Source organism: Grampus griseus, assembly GCF_964374135.1.
Source record: "Grampus griseus genome assembly, chromosome: 10".
NCBI classification, from domain to species: Eukaryota; Metazoa; Chordata; class Mammalia; order Artiodactyla; family Delphinidae; genus Grampus; species Grampus griseus.
In genome coordinates this window covers 103282615-103304514 of record NC_139004.1, presented here as the reverse complement: position 1 = coordinate 103304514, position 21900 = coordinate 103282615, and the positions used below count along the sequence as shown (strand labels likewise).

The window sequence follows — 21900 nt, the reverse complement described above, 5'->3', positions numbered from 1 at the left end:
CTGGTCCCGGGGGACAAGCTCCGCCCGGACCGGCGCGTCCCCCGCGCACCTGTCCTCGCGGCCGCGGTCGACGCAGTGCTGCGCACCCTCCGCCTCACGGCAGCTCTTCAGAACAGCTGTAATTAGTCGCATTTCAGGAGAACCTGAGGCTGAGACGTTAAGTGCTTGACCGAAGCGACAGGACCAGGAAGTGACAAAGCCCAGAACTGGGGTTTGATCCGCCTCCTCTCACCTCTAACTACAGGCAGCCAACTCCTGGAAGCCTTCCTGGATTAACCTCCTGCGTCCCTGCTGTGTTCACTCCTCTTTCCCCTCTCCCGGGTTCCACCATGTCAGGCCCCTCCTGCTTCTGAGTCCTAATCCCTCCCAACATATCCCTCCCACCCGCTCCTCACTGGGTGCTCAAGCCATACTGGTCTCTGTTTCTGTTTTTTTGGCTATACCAAGGCTTGTTCCTGCTTGTGGGTCTGCACCTGTCCCCCCACCCCCACCCCGGCCTGGCTCCTGTCACATGACCCCCCTCTCCTGCTTGACACCCTAGCCAAAGTAGCTGTCCAGTCTCTGTCACACAAAGCCCCTTTATTTCATTCCCAGTGTTACCAAAACTGGGTTCGTCTGTTGGTGGACGTCGAGCGGAAAGACACAACCAAGGCAAAGAGCAGGAGAAGGAAGAACTGATCACTTGCAGTAAGTAAGGAGGACATAGGGGACTTTTCCCAAATTCGTGCTTCCCCAAACAACAAAATTGGGGACGTTTTAAGCTAAGAGTACATGCGTATTCATCAAGGGGCTTGGGCAGTCTAAGTTTTAGTTAATTGAAGTCATGAGGCTCAGAGGTGGTCACCGTCATCCTCCCTTAGGGTCCAGTTGATCTGATGGTTGAGCTCTTCAGGCTAATTTTTGCCATTGAATCAGAACAGGGAATCTTTACAACTGATACGTTGTCTAGCGTTGTTACTTCTCTCACCTGATAACAGTTTGTTTCTGCATTCTTTTGCTCCTTTAAGATCATTCATTACTGAGACCTGTTTAAGGGTAAGCACTGTGGCCAGGCTTCCATCCCAACCAAGCCAAAAATGGCTTCTCTTATGTCAAGAAAGCCATTCCTGGTTCTCTTTCTCGGGAACCACCTGCCCCGTCTGCTTACACAGCAGCACAGTCTCTCTAACGGGTTCATGTTCATTTAGTCACTTCCTAGTTCAGCATCAGCCTCCCCCAACTAGAATGGCAGTGTCGTGAGGACAGGGCCATGCTTCTCACGTTCCCTGAACGTGCGGAGGCTGACTCAGGGCCTGCTGCTTGTCGTAGGCACCCACTGATCACAGTAGCCCCAAGATACACACCTCGTGACACCACACTTGTTTCACAGCTGGGCTGGAATGAGACTGGGCCCCAGTCTTTGCCTTGCTCCTGTTCTGAACAAGGGGAAGGTGAGGAAGCCGCTGCCTTGTGACCATCTGGGACCCAGTTTATCTGGACCTTGGTCAGCGTGCAGTTTCTGTATCAGCCATGAGCTGATGCCATGAGGCGCCTGTCTTCCTGAGTGGACAGCTCCAAGAGTTTCTGCCAGGAAGTTACATGCATTCCCCCTGCACACCTTTAATCGGCAAAACAAGTCATAGGCCACTTCTGACCTCCAGAGGCAGGAAACTTCCCTTCCACCCTGTGCCAGGAAGGAGGAGAAATGGAGAATCGGTAACTAAGCCAAATGACCCCCCTCCCTCCATCTTTGTTTTTTTTGAGACAGTACAGACACTTTGGAGCGGGCGTGGGAGGAGGCGGGAGTTTGCTCTTACTACCACCATGTGCAATTCTGCGTTTTGTACGCTGAGTTTTGGGCCCCACGCATAGGTTTCAGTGGGATTTCATTTGTGGAGTAATGAGGGTAGCTATCTCCCCTCCCTCCAGGGCAGAGGAGTGCTGACACACTGCAGTGCCCCCTGCACACCAGACAGAGCATGGCAGCAGCGAGCTTCCCTGGATGGTAGTTCAGTAGATAAAGATCTGACTCTCAGGTTCCCTCCCTCGCCTGCACCAGGCTCAGGGTGGTGTTCCTCCCGAGGCATGGCTGACAGGAGGAGATGGTGCTGCAGAACCGCTCCCTAAATAATAGACACAAGTGCTTGGCTCAGCAGCCGGACCACGAGGCAGAGGCATCCAGCAAGCCCTGCCCAGGCTCAGGCCCAGGCCCGGGCCCGGGGCCGCGGACACTGAGACAACATGGCAGCTGTTGTAAGCTGCTGGATTCCTTCCCTGTCTTCCTCCCGCGCCCCCATCTCAGAGGTGACGCTGTCACCCACCCAAGCCAGAATCCTGCTGCCATCCTGGGTGCCTCCCTTTTGCTGTCCCCGGTCCTCAGGACCGAGAGACTCCATCTCCTGAAAACGTCTTGGATATTTCCCCTCCTTGTCATCGCTCCCGCCCCTACCCGGGGCCCCATCCCGAGATGCTTGTTCACCGCACAAAAGTGCCAGGGCAAGAGGGCTGAGATCCAGCCCTGCCCTGCTCGCCTGCCCTAGCCCAGGCCGCCTGTACCTGGATGAAGAATCGCAGCATACTCGTCCCTCTGTATCCTTGGGAGATTGGTTTCAGGCTACCTGCAGATACCCAAATTCAAGGATGCTAAAGTCTCATATAAAATGGTGCAATATTTGCACATAACCTGTGTACATCCTCCTGTACACTTTGTCATTTCTAGATTACTTACAATACCTGATACAATGTAAATGCTATGCAAATAGGTGTAAATGCTATGCAAATAGGTGTAAATGCTGTGTAAATAGTTAGCTGGCCTACAGCAAAATCAAGCTTTGATTTTTGGAACTTTCTGGAATTAAACTTTTTTTCTAACCACCCTGTTGGTTGAATCTGCAGATTTGGAACCAACTGTAACTGCTTCCAACCTGCCTCGATCTATGTCCACCGCTGGCAGCCTGAGGGATTCTCCTAAAACCCACGTAGCTCTCCACTGCCCTCAGGCCAGCTCAGTAGAAAGACTTGGTGATCTTTCGTGACCTGGGCTCTCCAGCCTCAATTTTTGTCCCTTCCTGAACATCACAAGCGGTTTAACTGGAACTAGGAAAGTGCTTGCAGATGCCCACCGTGCCCTGCTCTCCACATCTCTGCGCACGAGGCTCTTGCTACCTGGAACACCCCTGCATCTCGGCTCCCTCGGGGGGGGGTAACCCCCACTAGAACGTCACAGCTGGCCTCCTACCATCCCCCGCCTTTCGGCGCTTGAAGGACGCAGCCTGAGCTTTTGGAGGAGTTGACATCACACAGTAAGAAAACGTCAGAAAACAAGGCCCCCAGGCGGCCACAGCACCAGGGCGTACATCTCGGCTGGCCCCGCAGCACAGAGCGCGGGCTAGGCGGGGTCTCGGGCAGCGTGGGCGGGGCCGCACGCTCGGGCCCGCCCCCGAGCGCCGGCGTGACGAAAATGGACGCCAACGTCATGACGTCGTGCTCCCTCAGACGCTTCCCGGGCACGGGCGGTCACGTGGGCCGTTTTTCGCGCGAAAACTGGCTGTTGCTGGCGGAGCGGAGAGGAGAGGAGCACTGAGCAGCGATGGCGGTGAGCGCGGCGGAGTCTGTGCGTCTGCCGTGCGGGGCGCGGGCGGTGGGGGGCCGGGCGCGGAGGCGATTCCCGTGCTCCAGTCGGGCGGGTCTGCGAGGCCGGCGGGTCCCACCCCGGCAGCCCGGGCCCCCGGCCCGATCCGCGCGCTCGGGCCCTCCTTATCGTGCTGCTTTCGTCCGCAGCCTCGTCAGCTGACTGCCCCTCCACCAACCTGGGTCTCCGACCCCTTAGGTTGTGGCCGCTCTCGTGTCCCGTCTCCCCTGGCAGCTCCTGGTGCATCGGGGGCCCAGAAGGGCGGGAACGCGTGCTGGGGGGAGGAGTAGGCGGTAAACAGGCAAACCAGCTAACCAGGTAGCCTCAGTGGGTTGTCCTGGAGAAAACGGGGTCGGGTGAGTCACGGTGTGTGTGAGGAATGAGCCGGCCCCGGGCGTGGAGAAGCCCTGGGCTCAGGGAGCTTTCCAGGCAGAGGGAACAGCAGGTGCAAAGTGTGCAGGCTGGGAGGGGTTTGCAGCGTGGGAGGACAGGGTCAGCCGTGGAGAGGGAGACCCTATGGGTGGGGGCGCCACCGTACAGGAAGCTGAGTGGGCCCTCACCGGCTCCAATCCATCTCCTCTTGCAGGAATCATCCGAGTCCTTCACGGTGGCGTCCAGCCCGGCCCCGAGGCGGAGAGGCAACGATCCTCTGACCTCCAGCCCTGGGCGGAGCTCCCGGCGCACGGATGCCCTGACTTCCAGCCCCGGCCGCGACCTTCCTCCCTTTGAGGATGAGTCGGAGGGACTGCTCGGCACAGAGGGGCCCCTGGAGGAGGAGGAGGAGGATGGAGAGGAGCTTTTCGGAGATGGCATGGAGAGGTTCGGCGCTCAAGACCCTGCTCTCAGCAAGCTCTGCTGGGGGGCTGTTGTGTGTCCCGGGGAAGCAGATATATCGGAGCCTGCTTGCTTTGAGCACATCTTGGTCCAGGGTCTGGGGGGAGACAGGTTCATGGAGCCACAGCACATGTCCGTGTAACTTGCTGTGTCGACCTTAGAGTAGACCCAAAGGCTGTGGTAAGCCCCAGCTCCATGAGATGTGCACCCCAGGGGACGCAGGGCATCTCTAATCCGGGGCCACGTCAGGGACCCCAACTGGGAAGGACAGGAAGCAGGTCGCCAAGAGTTTCTCTGCAACTTCAGAGGAGCTGTGTATGTGGGGGGTGATTAATCAAGATTTAGATTTAATTCAGCCCACAGTTACTGTGCTTAATCTGTAGCAGATCTCGTGTTCACACTTATTGATAAATGTACGAACGTAGTAAAGGTTATGGAGGCTTATTGCTAAGATGGTGGAGGAAAGCTCTGTGAGTGAGCAAGGTTAGATTCCACTGGTGTCTCACCCTGTCTTAACACCCAGGACTTGGCCTATACGTTAGCACTAGAATTATCTGAACGCCCGGGAGCCTCGTGGAGGTTCTGCTTTGGGGCTCTCTGTACTCTGACGTGGGGGCTTCACACTTGGTGTGTATGAGAGTACTGTTCAGGCCGCCCCCCAGTCCACAGGGAGAGCCCTTTGGGAGCATCCAGGGCACTCCGGACCGTTTGGATCTTCGCCTTAAGCTCCATCACTCCAGGTGATGGGCCTTGGTGTGCGGCACAGGCCAGACAGAGTCTGGAGGGATGAGGAGTCTGGGCAGAGCAGCCCTGAGCAGCTTCCCTGCTGTGCCCTGTGAGGTTGTGCAGGCAGGACGCCCCTCCCCGGCCGGCCACCCTCCATCCACGCCCTCTGCGTCTTCTGTCCTTCCCTCGCAAGGACGCCTGGGTAGAGGTATCTGAGGACTGGATGGGCCCAGTGACATTTTGGTTTTGTGGCTTGTTTAGAAAACGACCTTACTGAGCTATAATTTTTACAGCATAAGATTTATCTCTTACAGGAATACAATTCAGTGCGTTTTAGTAAATTTCCTGGGTAGTGCACCTATCACCACAATCCAGTTTTTTCTATCATCCCCGTAAGATCCCTTGTGCCTGTTTGTAGTTAATCCCCATTCCCTTCCCCACCCCTAGGTAACCAGTAATCTACTTTCTGTCTCTTTGGATTTGCTAGTGCTGGCTGTTTCGTGCAGGTGGAGCCTGCAATACACACGTCGTTGTGTGCAGGCTTGTTTGGCTTACTGTGTTTTTCAGGGTCCATCCACGTTGGAGCCCACGTCAGCACGTCATTCCTTTTCGTGGCTGAGTAGTACTCCATCGTACGGACAGACTGCGTTCTGTTTACCCATTCATCAGTTGGTAGACATTTTGGGTGCTTTACACTTTGTAGCAATTATAAATAGTGCTGCTAGGAGTTTCTTATGTGAATGCATTTTTAAGTTCTCTTGGAATGGAATTCCAGTTCCTAGGAATGGAATTGTTGGGTCACGTGATAACTGTGTTAATTTTTTGAGGAACTGCCAGACTTCTCCAAAGCAGCTGCACCGTTTTACGTTCCCACAAGTGGCGTATGTCGTTCGAGTTCTCCACATTCTCACCAACACCTGTTATCTTCTGGGTTTTGACAACAGGCACCCTAACGGGGGCGAGGCGGTATCTCACTGTGGTTTTGATTTGCATTTCTCTGATGACTGGTGATGTTGAGCAGTGCTTCGCGTGCTTGTCGGCCATTTGAGTATCTTTGCAAAATTTGTCTTCAGATCCTTTGCCCGTTTTTTATCAATAGTTTGTTTCATTGACGTTTTATCATTGAGTCGTAAGAGTTTTTAAAAACTTACTCTGGATATAAGGCTCTTAGCAGACAAGTGATTGGCAAATATCTTCTTCTCAGTCTATGGCTTGTCTTTTTAATTTTTTTTAAATGGTGGGTTTTGATGTTTTAAAATTCTGCTGAAGTCTAATTTATCAAATTCTTTTAAATTGACCAATTAGAATTTCACTGCGGGCATTTCACATGATTTGAAATTCTTTTTTTTTTAATTTATTTTTACTTATTTATTTTTGGCTGTGTTGGGTCTTTGTTGCTGCGTGCAGGCTTTCTCTAGTTGCGGCGAGCAGGGGCTATTCTTTGTTGCGGTGCGCGGGCTTCTCATTGTGGTGGCTTCTCTTGTTGCGGAGTACGGGCTCTAGGTTGGTGGGCTCAGTAGTTGTGGCACGTGGGCTCAGTAGTTGTGGCTCGCAGGCTCTAGAGTGCAGGCTCAGTAGTTGTGCTGCACGGGCTTAGTTGCTCCGTGGCATGTGGGATCTTCCCAGACCAGGGCTCGAACCCGTGTCCCCTGCATTGGCAGGCAGATTCTTAAGCACTGCGCCACCAGGGAAGCCCATGACTTGAAATTCTTAACGAGCTAGACAGGTACCTTTTCCTTGAGAACACTTAAGAATTTGGAAGCGATCAATCCAGAAGCATACCTGGTTCTCGGTTCTGTTTCTGGTGTCAGTAGTGTGGGATTATCTGAGAGTGTTCTTTGACAGAGTCTATGGCCAAAAAAAAAAGAAGTTCCCCAAATTACCACGTCCTCTGAGAAAGGGAGAATTCAAGAGGACCGTCATGGGGCCAGTGTGGTATTGGAAGCAGCTAGCCACCTTGACACCCAGCCCTGTTGAGTGACCTTTGGCAGAAATACCATCACCCCCCGCCCCCTGTCCTCGGTTTCTTCATCTTTCTGATGGAGGGTGATGTGTGCTTCCCCGAATCGCGGGGAGGGGAGCTGTGTTTGCCCTGGTGGGGGTCCTTGTTGAGGCATTAGTCCTTCAGATATCTGACAGGCGGTCACGTGGAAGGTCTCGCTGTGGCTGGAAGGACTGAGCCACAGATGTGTTCGGGAGAGGCTGGTTGGGCTGATGTGTGTGGGCCTCCTGGGGTCCGGGCTTCGAGGCGGGGCTGCCAGGAACAAGAGTGCAGGAGGGTTCCTGCCCATGGGGAGCTGTGTTGGCTCTCTGAAGGCCCTTCGAGCTGAAGGTTTTGTGGGTCCTCCGATTCCTCTTTCCTGCTGGTGCTCAGAGCTCCCCTTTTTTACTGTGGGAAAACCCACGTGACACAAGATTCCCGTCTCGGCCATCTCTGAGTGTAAGCTCAGTGGCATCACGGCACTCACGCTGTCGTACGACCGTCACCACCCTCTCCAGGACTTTCTTCCCCAAACCCAATCACGCAGGATTTCTGTCCTGTGACTGGCTTGTCTCACTGAGCACAGTGTCCTCAGAGTTTGCCCGTGTCACAGCAGGTGTCAGGAGGTCCGTCCTTTTGAAGACTGTGTCCTTTTCCATGTGGGATCCGTGGGGGAGCCTTTCGGAGCCTCTCCAGGTGCCCTGGCCGGGGCTCCGGAGCCCTCGGGAGCCCGGTTCCTGGTGGGGTTTTGTTTTGGGGTCTGGGTGCTAACAGGCTCCATCTGGGGGCCTCGCAGGGACTACCGCCCCATCCCGGAGATAGATGTCTACGAGCCCGAGGGGCTGGCCCCGGACGACGAGGACGTGGACGAGCTGACCGCCAGCCAGAGGGAGGCGGCCGAGCGGGTCATGCGGCAGCGAGACCGGGAGGCCGGCCGGGGCCTGGGCCGCATGCGCCGCGGGCTCCTGTACGGTGCGTTCTCGGGGAGCCCGGGGGAGGCGGGAGGCGGTGCGGGGAGCCGGCCCTGAACGTGCCCCCGGCCCCCAGACAGCGACGAGGAGGAGGAGGAGCGCCGCAGCCGGAAGCGGCGGCAGGTGGAGCGGGCCACAGAGGACGGTGGCGAGGCCGACGAGATGATCGAGAGCATCGAGAACCTGGAGGACCTGAAGGGCCACTCGGTGCGCGAGTGGGTGAGCATGGCCGGCCCGCGGCTGGAGATCCACCACCGCTTCAAGAACTTCCTGCGCACCCACGTGGACGGCCGCGGCCACAACGTCTTCAAGGAGCGCATCAGTGACATGTGCAAAGGTGCGCCTGCCCCGTGCCCGCGGGAGGCCGCCTGCCCTGGCCTTGTGGCGGTGGGTTTGACAGACGGATGTGCGGGGCACATGGGGCGCCGGGGCCGGGGCCTGAGCCCGGGGTGCCCGTCTTTCAGACAAAGTATCGTGGGTCCAGCGCACTGTCCAGGGACTACGTACGTCTGGACCACAGCAGTCGTTTTTTTGTTTTGTTTAAAATTAATTAATTTTTTTTTTTGGTTGTGCCGTGTCTTTGTTGTTGCGCGCGGGCTTTCTCTAGTTGCGGCGAGCAGGGGTTACTCTTCCTTGCAGTGCCAGGGCTTCTCATTGTGGTGGCTTCTCTTGTTGCGGAGCACGGGCTCTAGGTGCGTGGGCTTCAGTAGTTGTGGCGTGCAGGCTCCGTAGTTGTGGCTCATGGGCTTAGCTGCTCCATGGCATGTGGGATCTTCCCGGACCAGGGCTCGAACCCGTGTCCCCTGCATTGGCAGGCAGATTCTTAACCACTTGCGCCACCAGGGAAGCCCCAGAAGTCATTTTTGATGGACTTACGATCAGGCAGACTTTATGTAAAAATCTGGATTACTGCTTTGATCAGCGTGTAGCAGCACGTTTCTGAACAAAGCAGCACGTGAGGCAGTGGCTCCTGGTCCCCCACCGGCCCTTCCTCTCCCTTTTGTCTCACATCCGACACGTTTCTTCGCGGGTTTCCTCCTGGCCTTGTAGGCACTCTGAGTTTGTGGTAGGCACCCCGTGTGTTACTCCACTGTATCCCCCCCAGGCACTTAGGTCCCGTTTCATAGGTTCAGAGCTTGAGGCCTAGCATCCGTCACTTCTCTGGGTCCCGTCGCTAACGCTGAGCGGACTTGGGAGCGAGGCTGCGCCTCCAGCTCCGAGTCAAGGGCTCGGTGGGCTCCCTCCCCTTCTCGCGGCGAGGTGGGCCTGCCCCAGCCTGCTCCGCGCTCAGCCTCCCTTCCCACCCCGCCCGCCTCAGAGAACCGCGAGAGCCTGGTGGTGAACTACGAGGACCTGGCCGCCAGGGAGCACGTCCTGGCCTACTTCCTGCCCGAGGCGCCGGCTGAGCTGCTGCAGATCTTCAGCGAGGCTGCCCTGGAGGTGGTGCTGGCCATGTACCCCAAGTATGACCGCATCGCCAGCCGCGTCCACGTGCGCATCTCCCACCTGCCCCTGGTGGAGGAGCTGCGCTCGCTCAGGTGAGCCGGCGGGGGCTGGGGCACCCGTGGGGGGTGGCGGGTGGCCGCGGCCAGAGAAAGCCCACCCTGTGGGTCCTGGCCTCACTGGCGGGCGAGGGTCCGGCCCCCGCCCTGTGGTCTCTGACAGCGCCTCGCCTCCGCAGGCAGCTGCACCTGAACCAGCTGATCCGCACCAGCGGGGTGGTGACCAGCTGCACGGGCGTCCTGCCTCAGCTCAGCATGGTCAAGTACAACTGCAACAAGTGTGGCTTCGTGCTGGGGCCTTTCTGCCAGTCCCAGAACCAGGAGGTGAAGCCGGGCTCGTGCCCCGAGTGCCAGTCAGCCGGCCCCTTCGAAGTCAACATGGAGGAGGTGAGCGCGAGGCTGGCACTGTAGCCGCGGGAGCCAAGATGCAAGCGTGTGTTGGCCCCGCGCTGGGGCAAGCAGGCCCATGTGGTCAGCCCACGTGATGTTCTCAAGAATTCAAGCCAGTATGTACAAACCAGACATTTAAAGCGTCAACGTTTATGGCTTTTTTTTCTCGAGCGGGAAGATCTGGTGAAACTGGGCCCACGTCTCCCCTGGCTGCCCCTCAGCAGGGCACCTGCTTTCCAGTCCAGACTCCCTGGTACCTGCCTCTCTGGCCTTGCGCTGGGGACCCCTGATTTGTAACTGTCTGCGACACTGCTGTGCCGTCTTCAGGAGGCCCTGCTGGAAGGCTCTGGGCCTTAAGACCTCGGGCACGCAACACCCGCCTTTGAACGTGAACCACTCCCAGTGTAAAGTGTGGCGGGCTCATCACGATCGCTGTGGTAGAGCCCAGACCCCCCCTCTACTGCTCTGCTGCCACGACTGATGGGCTGACGCCTCACTGCTCTACGATTCTGAGAAGCGCCCTAGCTGTAGCCGCCTTGCCAGGAAAAGCCTGGCAGCCCGCAGGCAAAGGCTGCCCTGTTTCAAAGTTCAAGTGCACCTTGCCTCGGGGAGCGACAGCTGCAGGGCTGGGCTCCAGCTGAGCCCATGCCTTTGCCCAGAGTCCCCCCGCCCCCTCCGTCTAGCTGGTCCCCCTCCCCTTTACAGGTTCCCCCTTCACACACGTTTCTTGAGAAGCTACTTGAACGAGAGCAGAGTTGCAGGCTCTGCTTGCAGGGCACCTGGGACAGTAACCGGTGGGGGGATAATAATTACGCCGAAGTCTCTGGAGCACTTGCTAGGTGCCACGTGGTGGGGGGGTGCGTTACGTGGTCTTCATCACACCTCGTGGGGCGGGTGCTGTTGTTGGCCCTATTTGACCTGAGGTTACCCAGCCAGGAGGTGGCCCAGAGAATTAGAACGCAAGCATTTTGATGCAGAGCGTGTGCTTAAAACCACCTTTTCCTGTGGCTCTTTTCTAGACAGTAGGTGAGATGATGGATGTTAGGTTGCATGCACAGTGCAGCCTTGTGACCCCGGCAGTAAGCCCACACGTGGTGTAACTTGTTTCGTGGGCGTTGGCTTCAGTGCTTTTCACGTGTGACGTGACTTCCTTCTTCCTGTGTGGCTGTGGCTGCAGCGTTCGACCCCCCCTTCTGCGGGGCAGGCACGGAGAGGGGGAGGCCTCGCCAGGGCCACATAGCTTAGGCCACAGCGGAGCCTGGCTCCAGTGTCCACGTGCACTGCGCTCAGCTGTAGGGCCTGTCACAGGGCTCTGGCTTCTGGCAGGAGGGAGGCATCCCCAGGGGGGTGGGGTGGCAGGAGCGGGGACCGTGCACCGTGGCGCTGGTCACAGTGGCTCGCCCCCCTGCCATCGTTGATTCTGCGTATCCTAGTCAGTGGTGGGAATAATAATGCTGCTCTCCTTGCCCCAGGGCACCGGTCCAGTTCAGGTGACAAAGAATCGGTGCTTGGACCACAGCCCAGGCTTTGCCGGCTAGGGGCGGGTCCCTTTGACCATCTGTTTGTCCTGCGCAGACCATCTACCAGAACTACCAGCGCATCCGAATTCAGGAGAGTCCTGGCAAAGTGGCGGCCGGCCGGCTGCCCCGCTCCAAGGATGCCATCCTCCTCGCGGACCTGGTGGACAGCTGCAAGCCGGGAGACGAGATAGTGAGTGGCCGGGGGGCCGAGGAAGTTGGTGTGGGCGCTGTGGCGGGGGACAGGTGGCAGTGGCCCGAGGAGTGGGTCGAGGTCAGGTCTCCCATCTCTAGCACTGAGCTCCTTGCGGTGGGCGGCCAGCTGGGTGCTGGGCTTGGGAGCAGCGTGCTGAGTTACTGCTCTCCTGTCGGTGACCAGGGACCCGGAGGAGGGGTCGGGTGAAGCCAGTGAGGAGGCGGGCCCGGCCCGAGCTTCTGGCCCCGGGGTGGCCCTCCTGACCACTCGGTACCCCCCAGGAGCTGACCGGCATCTACCACAACAACTACGATGGGGCTCTCAACACCGCCAACGGCTTTCCCGTCTTCGCCACTGTCATCCTAGCCAACCATGTGGCCAAGAAGGACAATAAGGTGGCCGTGGGAGAGCTGACTGACGAGGATGTGAAGAAGATTATCAGCCTCTCCAAGGACCAGCAGATTGGGGAGAAGGCAGGTGGAAGGCGGGCGGGCGGGCGGGGTGGCCGCAGAGTCAGGGTGCCCGGGGCTCGCTGTCTGGCCCACCCTGCAGCCTCCGTCTTGGTGCCCGGGTCTTGGAAGCTGGTCCCTTCGTTTGTTTCCCTGTGTCCGCTCAGTCCACTTGCCTTGGCGGGGGCTGTGCTCCAGGGGAAGAACGTCCGGCAGCCCCCCTGAGCCTGTGTCCTGCCCGCGAGGACACGGGTGAGGTCAGGGTTCCTCAGGTTGTGCCGGGCTTGGACTGGAAGGGAAACCGGGGGGGCAGTAGGAAAAGCTTGTCTGGTGGGGTGTCCCGTGGCATCAGACCCCTGTCCCCAGTCGTTTCTCCAGGAATAGCGCTACCCCAGCACGGGGGTTTGCTTTTCCCTTTAACTGTAGGCTTTTTGCTGAGGTTGGGGGGACGGGGGTTTTCGTTGCAGAATTTACAAATACAGGCGATCCCTGGACAGTGCAGGGGTGAGGGGCGCCCACCCCGACTCTGTTGAAAGTCCACGTGTAAGTGGACCCACGCAGATCAAACCCGGGTTGTTCCAGTCTCAGCCGTAGGACGTTAAGTTCCTGTTGATAAAAGTTCTGCCGCACGGCCCTCGGGCTCCTGGGTCGCCGGGTGGCCCCTCAGGCTCGTGGCCCTCCCCCAGCCCTCTTGGCATCCCTCTCCCCTTGCCTCCCCACTTCCTGTTCTCTTGTTGGTGCAGGACCTCCCAGCTCTCTCCCTGGCTGCTCTGCTGCCGCACAGCTCAGGTCCTTGCACCCCCGTCGGCCACCTTTATTAGTCTGCCAAGATTGGGGGCACACGGGGTAGGCGGGTGTCCCTAGCCCCAGGAGGACAGGCACTGCAGTTCCACCAATGTGCTGGGTCCTGAGGGACCCTCCAGGGCCGCATTGTTCAGGCTTCTCGGTGGGAAGTGAGAGCCGCTTGTCGCCCTCATGGAGCTTGTCCTTCACTACAGCCCCGGCAACCTCCCCCCGCCCCACCCCCGCCGAGGGACACCAGTGCTAGTGTGACGGGCATGTTTTCAGAATCTCGACGGAGCCGGTTTCTGAGGGCGGGGGACTCTGGGTCCCAGGCCTGTGTCAGCTTGTCTACACACACCCGACGTGTGCAGGTGCGGGGGGGTCTGTGTGCTTCTAGAACACTTCCCTAGCGCCCGCCTGCCCTCTGCCTGCCGTGACTTCCCTCTGCCACTTCGGAGACAAGTTGACGGGTCACAGGGAAGATCCAGAAACGGTCAGGCTCATTGGAACGGTTGGAGTCGGAGGTTTGCCGGCTGGCGGCTGGTGGGCCCCATGCAGCCTGCCGACAGGTTTTTTCCAACGGGTACGTGGTTCTGTGCTTTTGTTTTTCCAAACGTTTGAATGAGTTATCATTGCTTAGGAACAGGGAGACTTCACATAAAAACGTGGGCGCCCAGGTTTCGATATTCCACGTCGGGTGGTCTGTGTCTGTAGGAGCAAGTGGTGTGCTGGGTGGCCGCCGCCCTCAGATGGGTTCCCTCCGGTCTGCCGGCTGCCCGCTGCCGTGGGCTCTCCTGCCTGCGTCCCTCCGGCTTCCACCCCGCTTGCCGCCGTGGGGTTGGATCTCGTGGGTGCTGGTGGGGTGAGGCGTTCGAGAGGTGTGTGTCGTGCCTGACACTGAGGGTCTGAAGAACTGACGGGAGACGCACGCGGCCCGAAGCCAGACTGAGGGTGGAGGTTTGGCGTCGTGCTCGGTGTGGTTAGATGCGCTGCCCCGGCTGTGAGCAGAGACGGGGTCGCACCCACTCGCAGAGTTGTTCTAAAGGCTCAGCAGGTCAGCGAGCAGGCGTGGGGTCTCCGCGGCCAGCTGTCGCGGTTACAGGTTGTTACAGCTGGGGCGCTGGGAAGGGCCAGCGGGAGGATGAGCACAGCTTTGGGGCCTGCGCGCGACGATTCCTGTGCTCACTGGCCGTGCAGGTGGGTGCTGGGCTGTCTGAGGGCGGCGGGCGGTGCACGTAAGACTTACGAGTGTTAGGAGCCTGGGGTCGGGTCCTGGGCGTCCTCAGCAGCATGTGGTCTGTTTCCTCCTGTGTGATGTGGAGGTCGTGGTGGTAAATGGAATAACCCTTGGGAAGTGGGTGGCACGCCCTAGCAGGCCTGGGTTTGGGTTCACCCCTCTTACCAGGCGCTGAGTTGCCCTATCACTTAAGGTAGGCAGGTCAGCACGGGTGCACCGAGCGGTGTGGCAGTGGTGTGGCCGCTCCCGTGCCCTTCAGGCCGGCAAAGACGGCACAGGGAGCCTGCGAGCACAGCAGGCAGGAAGCGGGCTGCTGCCCTTGGTCCCAGAGGGAGACATTACCTCATCCTGCGAGGTGCCTGGTGCCCACACAGCACCGAGAAACGGTCTGGGTGGAGAAGCCCAGGCTGGGCAGTCCTGGCAGGAGGTCTCCCAGCAGAGGTGGGGGCTCAGTAAGGGGGTCGTTAACGTGTACGGAGCGCCGAGTAGCCGCTGGTCACTGAGCGATTTGCAGAGGGTCATCTGTGTCTTGTTGTTGATGAGTAACCTGAGACGTGGGGCGGTGGGGGCCTGGTTTATGTGAGACGCCCACGTCACGCGGCTAACAAGTGGCAGAGCCAGGGTCCCACCAGGCCATCCGGCCTCCACCCCTGCTTCCAGGGGCTGCCCTCTGCCCCCCCATGCGGTTCCCACGTGTGGGAGGTGCCTCTGAGTGTCGGGTTCCAGGGGACCCAGCTCAAGGTTATCGTGAGTTCCGGGGGACCCTGGCCCACGTTTTAAAAGTCACCACAGAAGTTGTGAGACGCGAGCGTGGCATGGTGTGGCAACCCTGCATGTCCTTTGCCAACTTCTCCTATCCCCGAGGTCATGGCTGGTCTGGGCTCCTCTGTGCAGCCCCCTTCCCTGTTTTTGTGTTTTGTTTTGTTTTGTTTTGTTTTTTTGCGGTACGCGGGCCTCTCACTGCTGTGGCCTCTCCCGTTGCGGAGCACAGGCTCCGGATGCGTAGGCCCAGTGGCCATGGCCCACGGGCCCAGCCGCCCCGCGGCACGGGGGATCCTCCCGGACCGGGGCACGAACCCGCGTCCCCCGCATCGGCAGGCGGACTCCCAACCACTGCGCCACCAGGGAAGCCCCTCCCCTGTTATTCTGACACAAATTCAGACCCGCCCTTGCGCCTGCACCTACACCAGTGTGTCTCTCAAGGCTCTTTTTTTACTAAACTGACCCCGCTACCCCTGTCACACTTGAAGATACCAGCAGTTCCTAGGGGTGATGTTCGCCTGGGTCTACAGTTCCCCGGTGGTCTCTTTGTTTTTGAAAAGTTTCTTGTGGTCAGTGTCCAAGTAAGGTCTACACACTGATTCGTTGACTGTCTCTCATCTTTTTTTTAAATTTATTTATTTTTAAAATTTTTGGCTGCATTGGGTCTTCATTGCTGCACGCGGGCTTTCTCTAGTTGCCGCGAGTGGGGGCTTCTCTTCATTGTGGTGCGCGGGCTTCTCATTGCGGTGGCTTCTCTTGTTCTGGAGCACAGACTCTAGGCACACGGGCTTCAGTAGTTGTGGCGCGCAGGCTCAGTAGTTGTGGCGCATTGGCTTAATTGCTTTGCAGCATGTGGGATCTTTCCAGACCAGGGATTGAACCCGTGTCCCCTGCATTGGCAGGTGGATTCTTAACCACTGTGCCACCAGGGAAGCCCTCTTCCTCTCTCTTATGCACACACGCACACGCGCGCGCACACACACACGCACACACACACACACCCAGAGCAATTGGCGAAATGTCTCGACCGCTTTCCAGATGGACGTCTCACCTCCCGGTGGACCCACCTCCCGGCCGCCCCGTGTTCTGAGCTCGGTACCTGCAGTCCTGCGGGACCCGGGCTTGTGTAGACGCCTCCTGTAGTGCTCACAGCCTCCGTGACCTGGGCAGTGTCATCTCCTTTCCATTCGAGGACACAGGCTCAGGCAGGCCGCCGATCCTGGGTGGGGTCTTCTGCGTCCGTGCTGTTGGAGTCCACCCCCGCCCACGCGGGCCTGGGTCTCGTCTCCTGCTCCTGTTCTGCGGGCGACCTTGAGGTGGTCCTGCAACAGGACGAAGTGAAGGGGGTCAGGCCGGGGTTCTGGTCAGCTTTCAGGTTCGGTGACTCGGGAAGAGCCAACCAAGTACAAGGCCCGGAGTTGGGGGTGGGATGGGGGTGGGTCTCAATGCGGGGTCGGGGGAGTTGCAGCTGTGCATGGGCGCTCCAGGCCGGAGCACATGGTGACCGTTCCCATCGCCCCACCCCCCACCCCCAGATCTTTGCCAGCATTGCTCCTTCCATCTACGGGCACGAAGACATCAAGCGAGGCCTGGCACTGGCTCTGTTTGGAGGGGAGCCCAAAAACCCTGGTGAGCGGGGCAGGGGGGCCGCCTTCTCTGCAGGGGGCTTGGTGGGAGCAGTTCCCGGTGTCCCGGGAGAAGGATACGTCCACGGGTGGCTCCTCATCCCAGGGAGAGCGCAGCCCACAGCCATGCTTCTGTGCACAGGTTTAACTGTAGAAATGATACCTGAACGTGTGTTTGTATTACATCCTCAGAGGGGCTGAAGCCCCCGTTGACCTCCCTGCAGGTCACCTGGTTGGTGTCGGGGGGACACGGGCAGAACTTTGGGTGGCTGTTCAGATAGATTACACGTGTGCTGATACGGAAAACACGGCACTCCGTGACCGTGGCATGTTTCTCCTAGCCAGTGTAGTGCTCCCTGTCTGTGTGTGAGGGACTGTCCGTGACGTACCCAGCTGCCCCGTCAGCATGGCTTTGGCATCGTTTGCTGTGGGCACACAGAGAACGAGCTCACGCTCTGAAGTTACTGTGCGCTGGTCCACATCGTGCCGCATTCAGCTGTCCTCCTGGCTGGAGAGCACGTGCACGGCCTCCAGTGTGTACATTACAAACAGCGTCTTCATAGGCACCTCCTTGTGCACCATGGTTCTGGGTTCTGTGCTCAGAGTGGGGTGGCTGGTCCTGGGCATTACATCCCTTTCTAGAAAGAATATTGCTTTGTCGTTTGCAGTAAGCAGGCTGGGAAATCGGGGATGATCCAGCTCTGTCCTGAGCCCCCTCTGCCCCGTTCCTGCCCCCAGGCGGCAAGCACAAGGTGCGAGGTGACATCAACGTGCTCCTTTGTGGAGATCCTGGCACGGCCAAGTCTCAGTTCCTCAAGTACATTGAGAAAGTGTCCAGCAGAGCCATCTTCACCACCGGCCAGGGGGCCTCGGCCGTGGGCCTCACGGCATACGTCCAGCGGCACCCCGTCAGCAAGGAGTGGGCCTTGGAGGCTGGGGCCCTGGTCCTGGCGGACCGAGGAGTGTGTCTCATCGATGAATTTGACAAGGTGGGTCCCCGGGCCCAGAGCTGACATGTGGGCTGAGCCCTCGGTGGGGAGCACGGGGGCCTCGTCTGAGAGACCGCGGTCGGGCAAGAATCCTGCGTTTGCCCGCCGTGCAGATGAACGACCAGGACAGGACCAGCATCCACGAGGCCATGGAGCAGCAGAGCATCTCCATCTCGAAGGCCGGCATCGTCACCTCCCTGCAGGCCCGCTGCACCGTCATTGCTGCCGCCAACCCCATAGGTGCGTGGGTGCGACGGCCAGAAGGGGAGCAGACCCGGGGGCCCCTGCTCTGGGACCCGCGCCGCTGAGTGAGGAAGGGACCGAGCAGCAGCAAGTGCTCCTCTCCTGCGTTTCTTGCGGGGGGGGGGGGCAGGAGGACGGGAGACCCCCGGGCTTTCGTCGAGCCGTGTTCTCGGGAGACAGGAGGAGCACCTAGCGCTTAATAGGGTGGGACTGGCCGTCGGTCTCAGCCAGCAAGTGGCTAGAGAGCCCAGGCGCCCCTGCCACCTTGTCCCCGGGTTTTCCTCGCGGGAGGCGGCTGAGCGGCCTCGGGCCGACTGGGGCAGTTGGGGAGAGCCTCACGCGGGCTTGTCCGGGGTGCCTGGGGCAGGCCCTGCATCCCTCCACCACTGATTCCCCTCTCGTCACTGAAGCCACACGGGTTGGAAAGAACCTTGTCCAGTCGAGGAGAAGAGGGGCCCCGGGGAGCGGGAGCCCTGATGGGGACCTGCCTTTGTGATGCAGGTGGCCGCTATGACCCCTCGCTCACCTTTTCGGAAAACGTGGACCTCACGGAGCCCATCATTTCCCGCTTCGACGTCCTGTGTGTGGTGAGGGACACAGTGGACCCAGTCCAGGTATGTAGCCCACGCCCTGGGTGTGCGCAGTGAGTTTGGGGACCTGGCGTCGGCCCAGGGCTGTGGCTCGCCAGGCTCAGGGAAGGGCTGCCATGTGGACTGTGTGTTTTCCACTTGTTCTCAGTCTAGAGTTCCTTGATTTCTCTCCTTCGCCAACCCCTCCCCGGCCACCCACCCAGCATCGCCCATGCTCTGCCACCAGCTCCCGAGTCTCCTCACTTCTCGCTGCTATAAACCTCGTCCCAGCTTCCCTCCTCTGGCCCGATGCACTGCAGCCTTGGTCCTGGGCCCCCGGCTTCTCCTGTCAGAGGCCAGCCGCCTTTGGGGGCACGGCGGACCTGCCTCTCCTTACAGACCTGCTCTCGGCCTCCCATCCCATCTTTCTGGCCGGGAGTCCACCGTCCCCGAGAGGTCTCTCCCCCTGCCCCTTCCTCATCCACACCTCCTCACCTTCTCGGGCTTCACTCGCGCTCTGTTCTCTTCTCCCAGGTGTCGTGACTGGGGCTCTGGTGGCCTCAGCTGGAGGCTGTCCTCCGGCCTCCATCCCACCACGTGCTTCTCTTCTTCCTATAGTGTGAACTCTGTCTGTCTCCTCTGCCCTCACTGGGGGGGTGCGCCCCGGGAGCTCCCGGCCCATAGCGGGTGGGGAACACGTGTCGTTACAGAGCGTCTTCAGTGAGCTGACCTGCTCCAAGCCAGGCGCCAGGCTCAGCCCGCTCTTGTCCTCTCCGTCTTGTCTCAGGATGAGATGCTGGCCCGTTTCGTGGTCGGCAGCCACATCAGACATCACCCCAGCAACAAGGAGGATGGGGGCCTGGGGGGCGCCCCGGAGCCCCCCATGCCCAACACATATGGCGTGGAGCCCCTGCCGCAGGAGGTCCTGAAGAAGTACATCATCTACGCCAAGGAGAAGGTCCACCCGAAGCTCAACCAGATGGACCAGGACAAGGTGGCCAAGATGTACAGTGACCTGAGGAAGGAATCCATGGTGAGGGCCAGGTGGGGCAGGTAGGATGGGGCAGAGGGGGACGCACGGCAGAGCCTTGTCTGTGTGCTCAGTGGGTCCAGGAGCACTGGAGCAGCAGGACGGCCTTAAAGACACGATACTCACTCACCTTAACTGTTTTGCTTAGACGGAACTTAAACGTACGTGCGTTTGTCTGTCTCAGGGTACAGCTGAGGTCTTTGTTCTTGGGCCGTTGATTTAGTTCCAGTGACTTTGCAAAAACCTCACCCGAATGAGCACGCGCCTGAGCTAGTTTGCGTTCACTCGTGGTGGGGAGAGATTTAAAGGCAGCTTGCAAGCAGGTGGACTGCAGAGTTCTTGCAGGTTGCTCCCTCACCTACCTAAGCATGACAGCCACCGCTCCTTCCCTTTCCCTCCCTCCTAACAACACCTTTTCACTTAATCACGTCTTTTCAGAGCATTAGCTTGGGCTTCACAGAAACACAGCTTTGTTTTCTCCCTGTGCTGCACTGCGTCAGGCGGTCCCTGGTACCTGACAGTAACAAATACAGCCGCCCACAGGCGTGTAGACTCCGGGTGCCCAGGAGCTGCCAGGAGCACACGTGCTGGGCTGGCGGTGGCAGCCGTGAGCCTTCACGCTTTGGGAACCAGGGGAAGCTTGGGCGCGCCTGGCTCCGGTGGGCGCTGCCCTGCAGGGGGGTCAGCTGGGCCTCCCGGCGGCACCAGCTCTGCCCCTCTGCCACGTGCTGGCCGTCCCGCGGGGAGACCTGACGCGGCCCTCCCTCCAGGCCACGGGCAGCATCCCCATCACGGTGCGTCACATCGAATCCATGATCCGCATGGCTGAGGCCCACGCGCGCATCCACCTGCGGGACTACGTGATGGAGGATGACGTCAACATGGCCATCCGCGTGATGCTCGAGAGCTTCGTGGACACGCAGAAGTTCAGCGTCATGCGCAGCATGCGGAAGGTGGGGGCGGGGCCTGGGCCATGGGGGCGGGGCCTGGGCCGCGGGAGTCCAACCTGCCTCTGCTGCCAGGAGCAGCTGGCTCGGGGGGGCCTGGCAGGAGGGTCACCTCCGCTCTCGCCGTAGACTTTTGCCCGCTACCTGTCGTTCCGCCGGGACAACAACGAGCTGCTGCTCTTCATCCTGAAGCAGCTGGTGGCCGAGCAGGTGACGTATCAGCGCAACCGCTTCGGGGCCCAGCAGGACACGATCGAGGTGCCCGAGAAGGACTTGGTGGACAAGGTATGGGCGTGGCCAGGGGCGGGGTTTGCCCGGGCCGTCACAACGCACGTGTCCTACTACTGTCCCATTACTGTCACCCGTCCTGCCGACGCGCCGGGCCGGGGCAACCATGCAGCTTGTCCGAGTTCACGGCCGTTGTCCGGGCTGAAATTTCAAGCCCCGTGTCCAGCTGCAGACCCTCCCTCGGCCTCAGAGCGGTTCGCTCTTCCCTGTGACGGGGACAGAGGCCCCGCCTGCCTGCCTCCCCTGCTGGGGCCTCGGGCTCGGGACCTGCCCACGCGTCCGCATGGCTCACTGGTCGTCCCCTTTTCAGGCTCGTCAGATCAACATCCACAACCTGTCTGCCTTTTACGACAGTGAGCTCTTCAGGATGCACAAGTTCACCCACGACCTGAAACGCAAGATGATCCTTCAGCAGTTCTGAGCGTCCACGGCAGCTCCGTGGTCCTGGTGGAAGGTCAGACCTGGTGCTGACTTCACTCTGCTGCAGGGACCCAAAACCAAACTGCGCGGGGCTACGAGTCGTGGGGCCGGGCTCGCAGCGGTGCCGTGTGGCTGCATCCACCCCACGGCCGAGGTGTTTTATTTCCTTGACTCACTTCCTCTGCTCTCATCTCGGGGCACTTGACTTCCCAGAGCTGCGTTTTCAGCCCTCTGACAACCGCCCACCACTTGCAGGAGGTTCGCCTGACCTTCTGGGGATTGAAGTCGATTGTGTTCGGGCCCCTGGGGGCTGTTCTAGGGGGCTGAGCACGGAAGGGTGTCACCAGAACTGCTGGCCTCTTGGCATGAGTTCCGTGTCCTGTTGCTTTTGCTGCCTGTGGTTGAAGAGCAAGTTCTCAGTATTTGCAGCGTTTTTCTGAATTGTGTCCTGCAGCCTTCTCTAGGCTCCCGTGAGTAGGGGCAGCGTGTGGGTCCTGCACAGATGGGACCCTAAGCTGTCGGCACAGCCTCGCGTCCTCTGACGGCCCTGCAGCCTTGGCCTCCGCCAGTGGGAGGAGTGGGTTTGGGGTCAGATGGTGAGGGTCGTCGGAGCCGGGCCACCCCCTCACCATTGCCGTGTGATCTGTTCTCCTACCTGGCCCTTTCCTCATTCTCTCATTTGTACACAGTTCTTGTTTCTGTCGTTGTAGTTTTTAATAAAGTGGAGTAAACCTGAACACTGGTCTGAATTCCGTTTTCATACTGTAACCCAGGCTCTCCTGGACTCGCCCTGAAGGCCCTTCCCCCTTTCGCCTCTGGTTTCCTGCAGGT

The 21900-nt window shown here is 59.4% G+C and overlaps 1 protein-coding gene across 1 annotated transcript; it reads left to right on the top strand.

The window, feature by feature from the left end:
- Positions 1 to 170: 170 nt before the first annotated feature.
- MCM2 (minichromosome maintenance complex component 2) lies at positions 171 to 21800 on the top strand. Its single transcript, XM_082664665.1, has 18 exons — positions 171 to 211; positions 595 to 687; positions 2875 to 3574; positions 4197 to 4429; positions 7948 to 8123; positions 8199 to 8459; positions 9441 to 9660; positions 9804 to 10011; positions 11590 to 11724; positions 12009 to 12200; positions 16494 to 16587; positions 17322 to 17572; positions 17686 to 17812; positions 18317 to 18429; positions 19172 to 19417; positions 20185 to 20367; positions 20491 to 20646; positions 20960 to 21800. The coding sequence occupies exons 3-18, from the start codon at positions 3569 to 3571 to the stop codon at positions 21068 to 21070; spliced, it is 2712 nt and encodes a 903-aa protein (XP_082520791.1). The 5' UTR covers positions 171 to 211; positions 595 to 687; positions 2875 to 3568; the 3' UTR covers positions 21071 to 21800.
- The last annotated feature ends 100 nt before the right edge of the window (positions 21801 to 21900 follow it).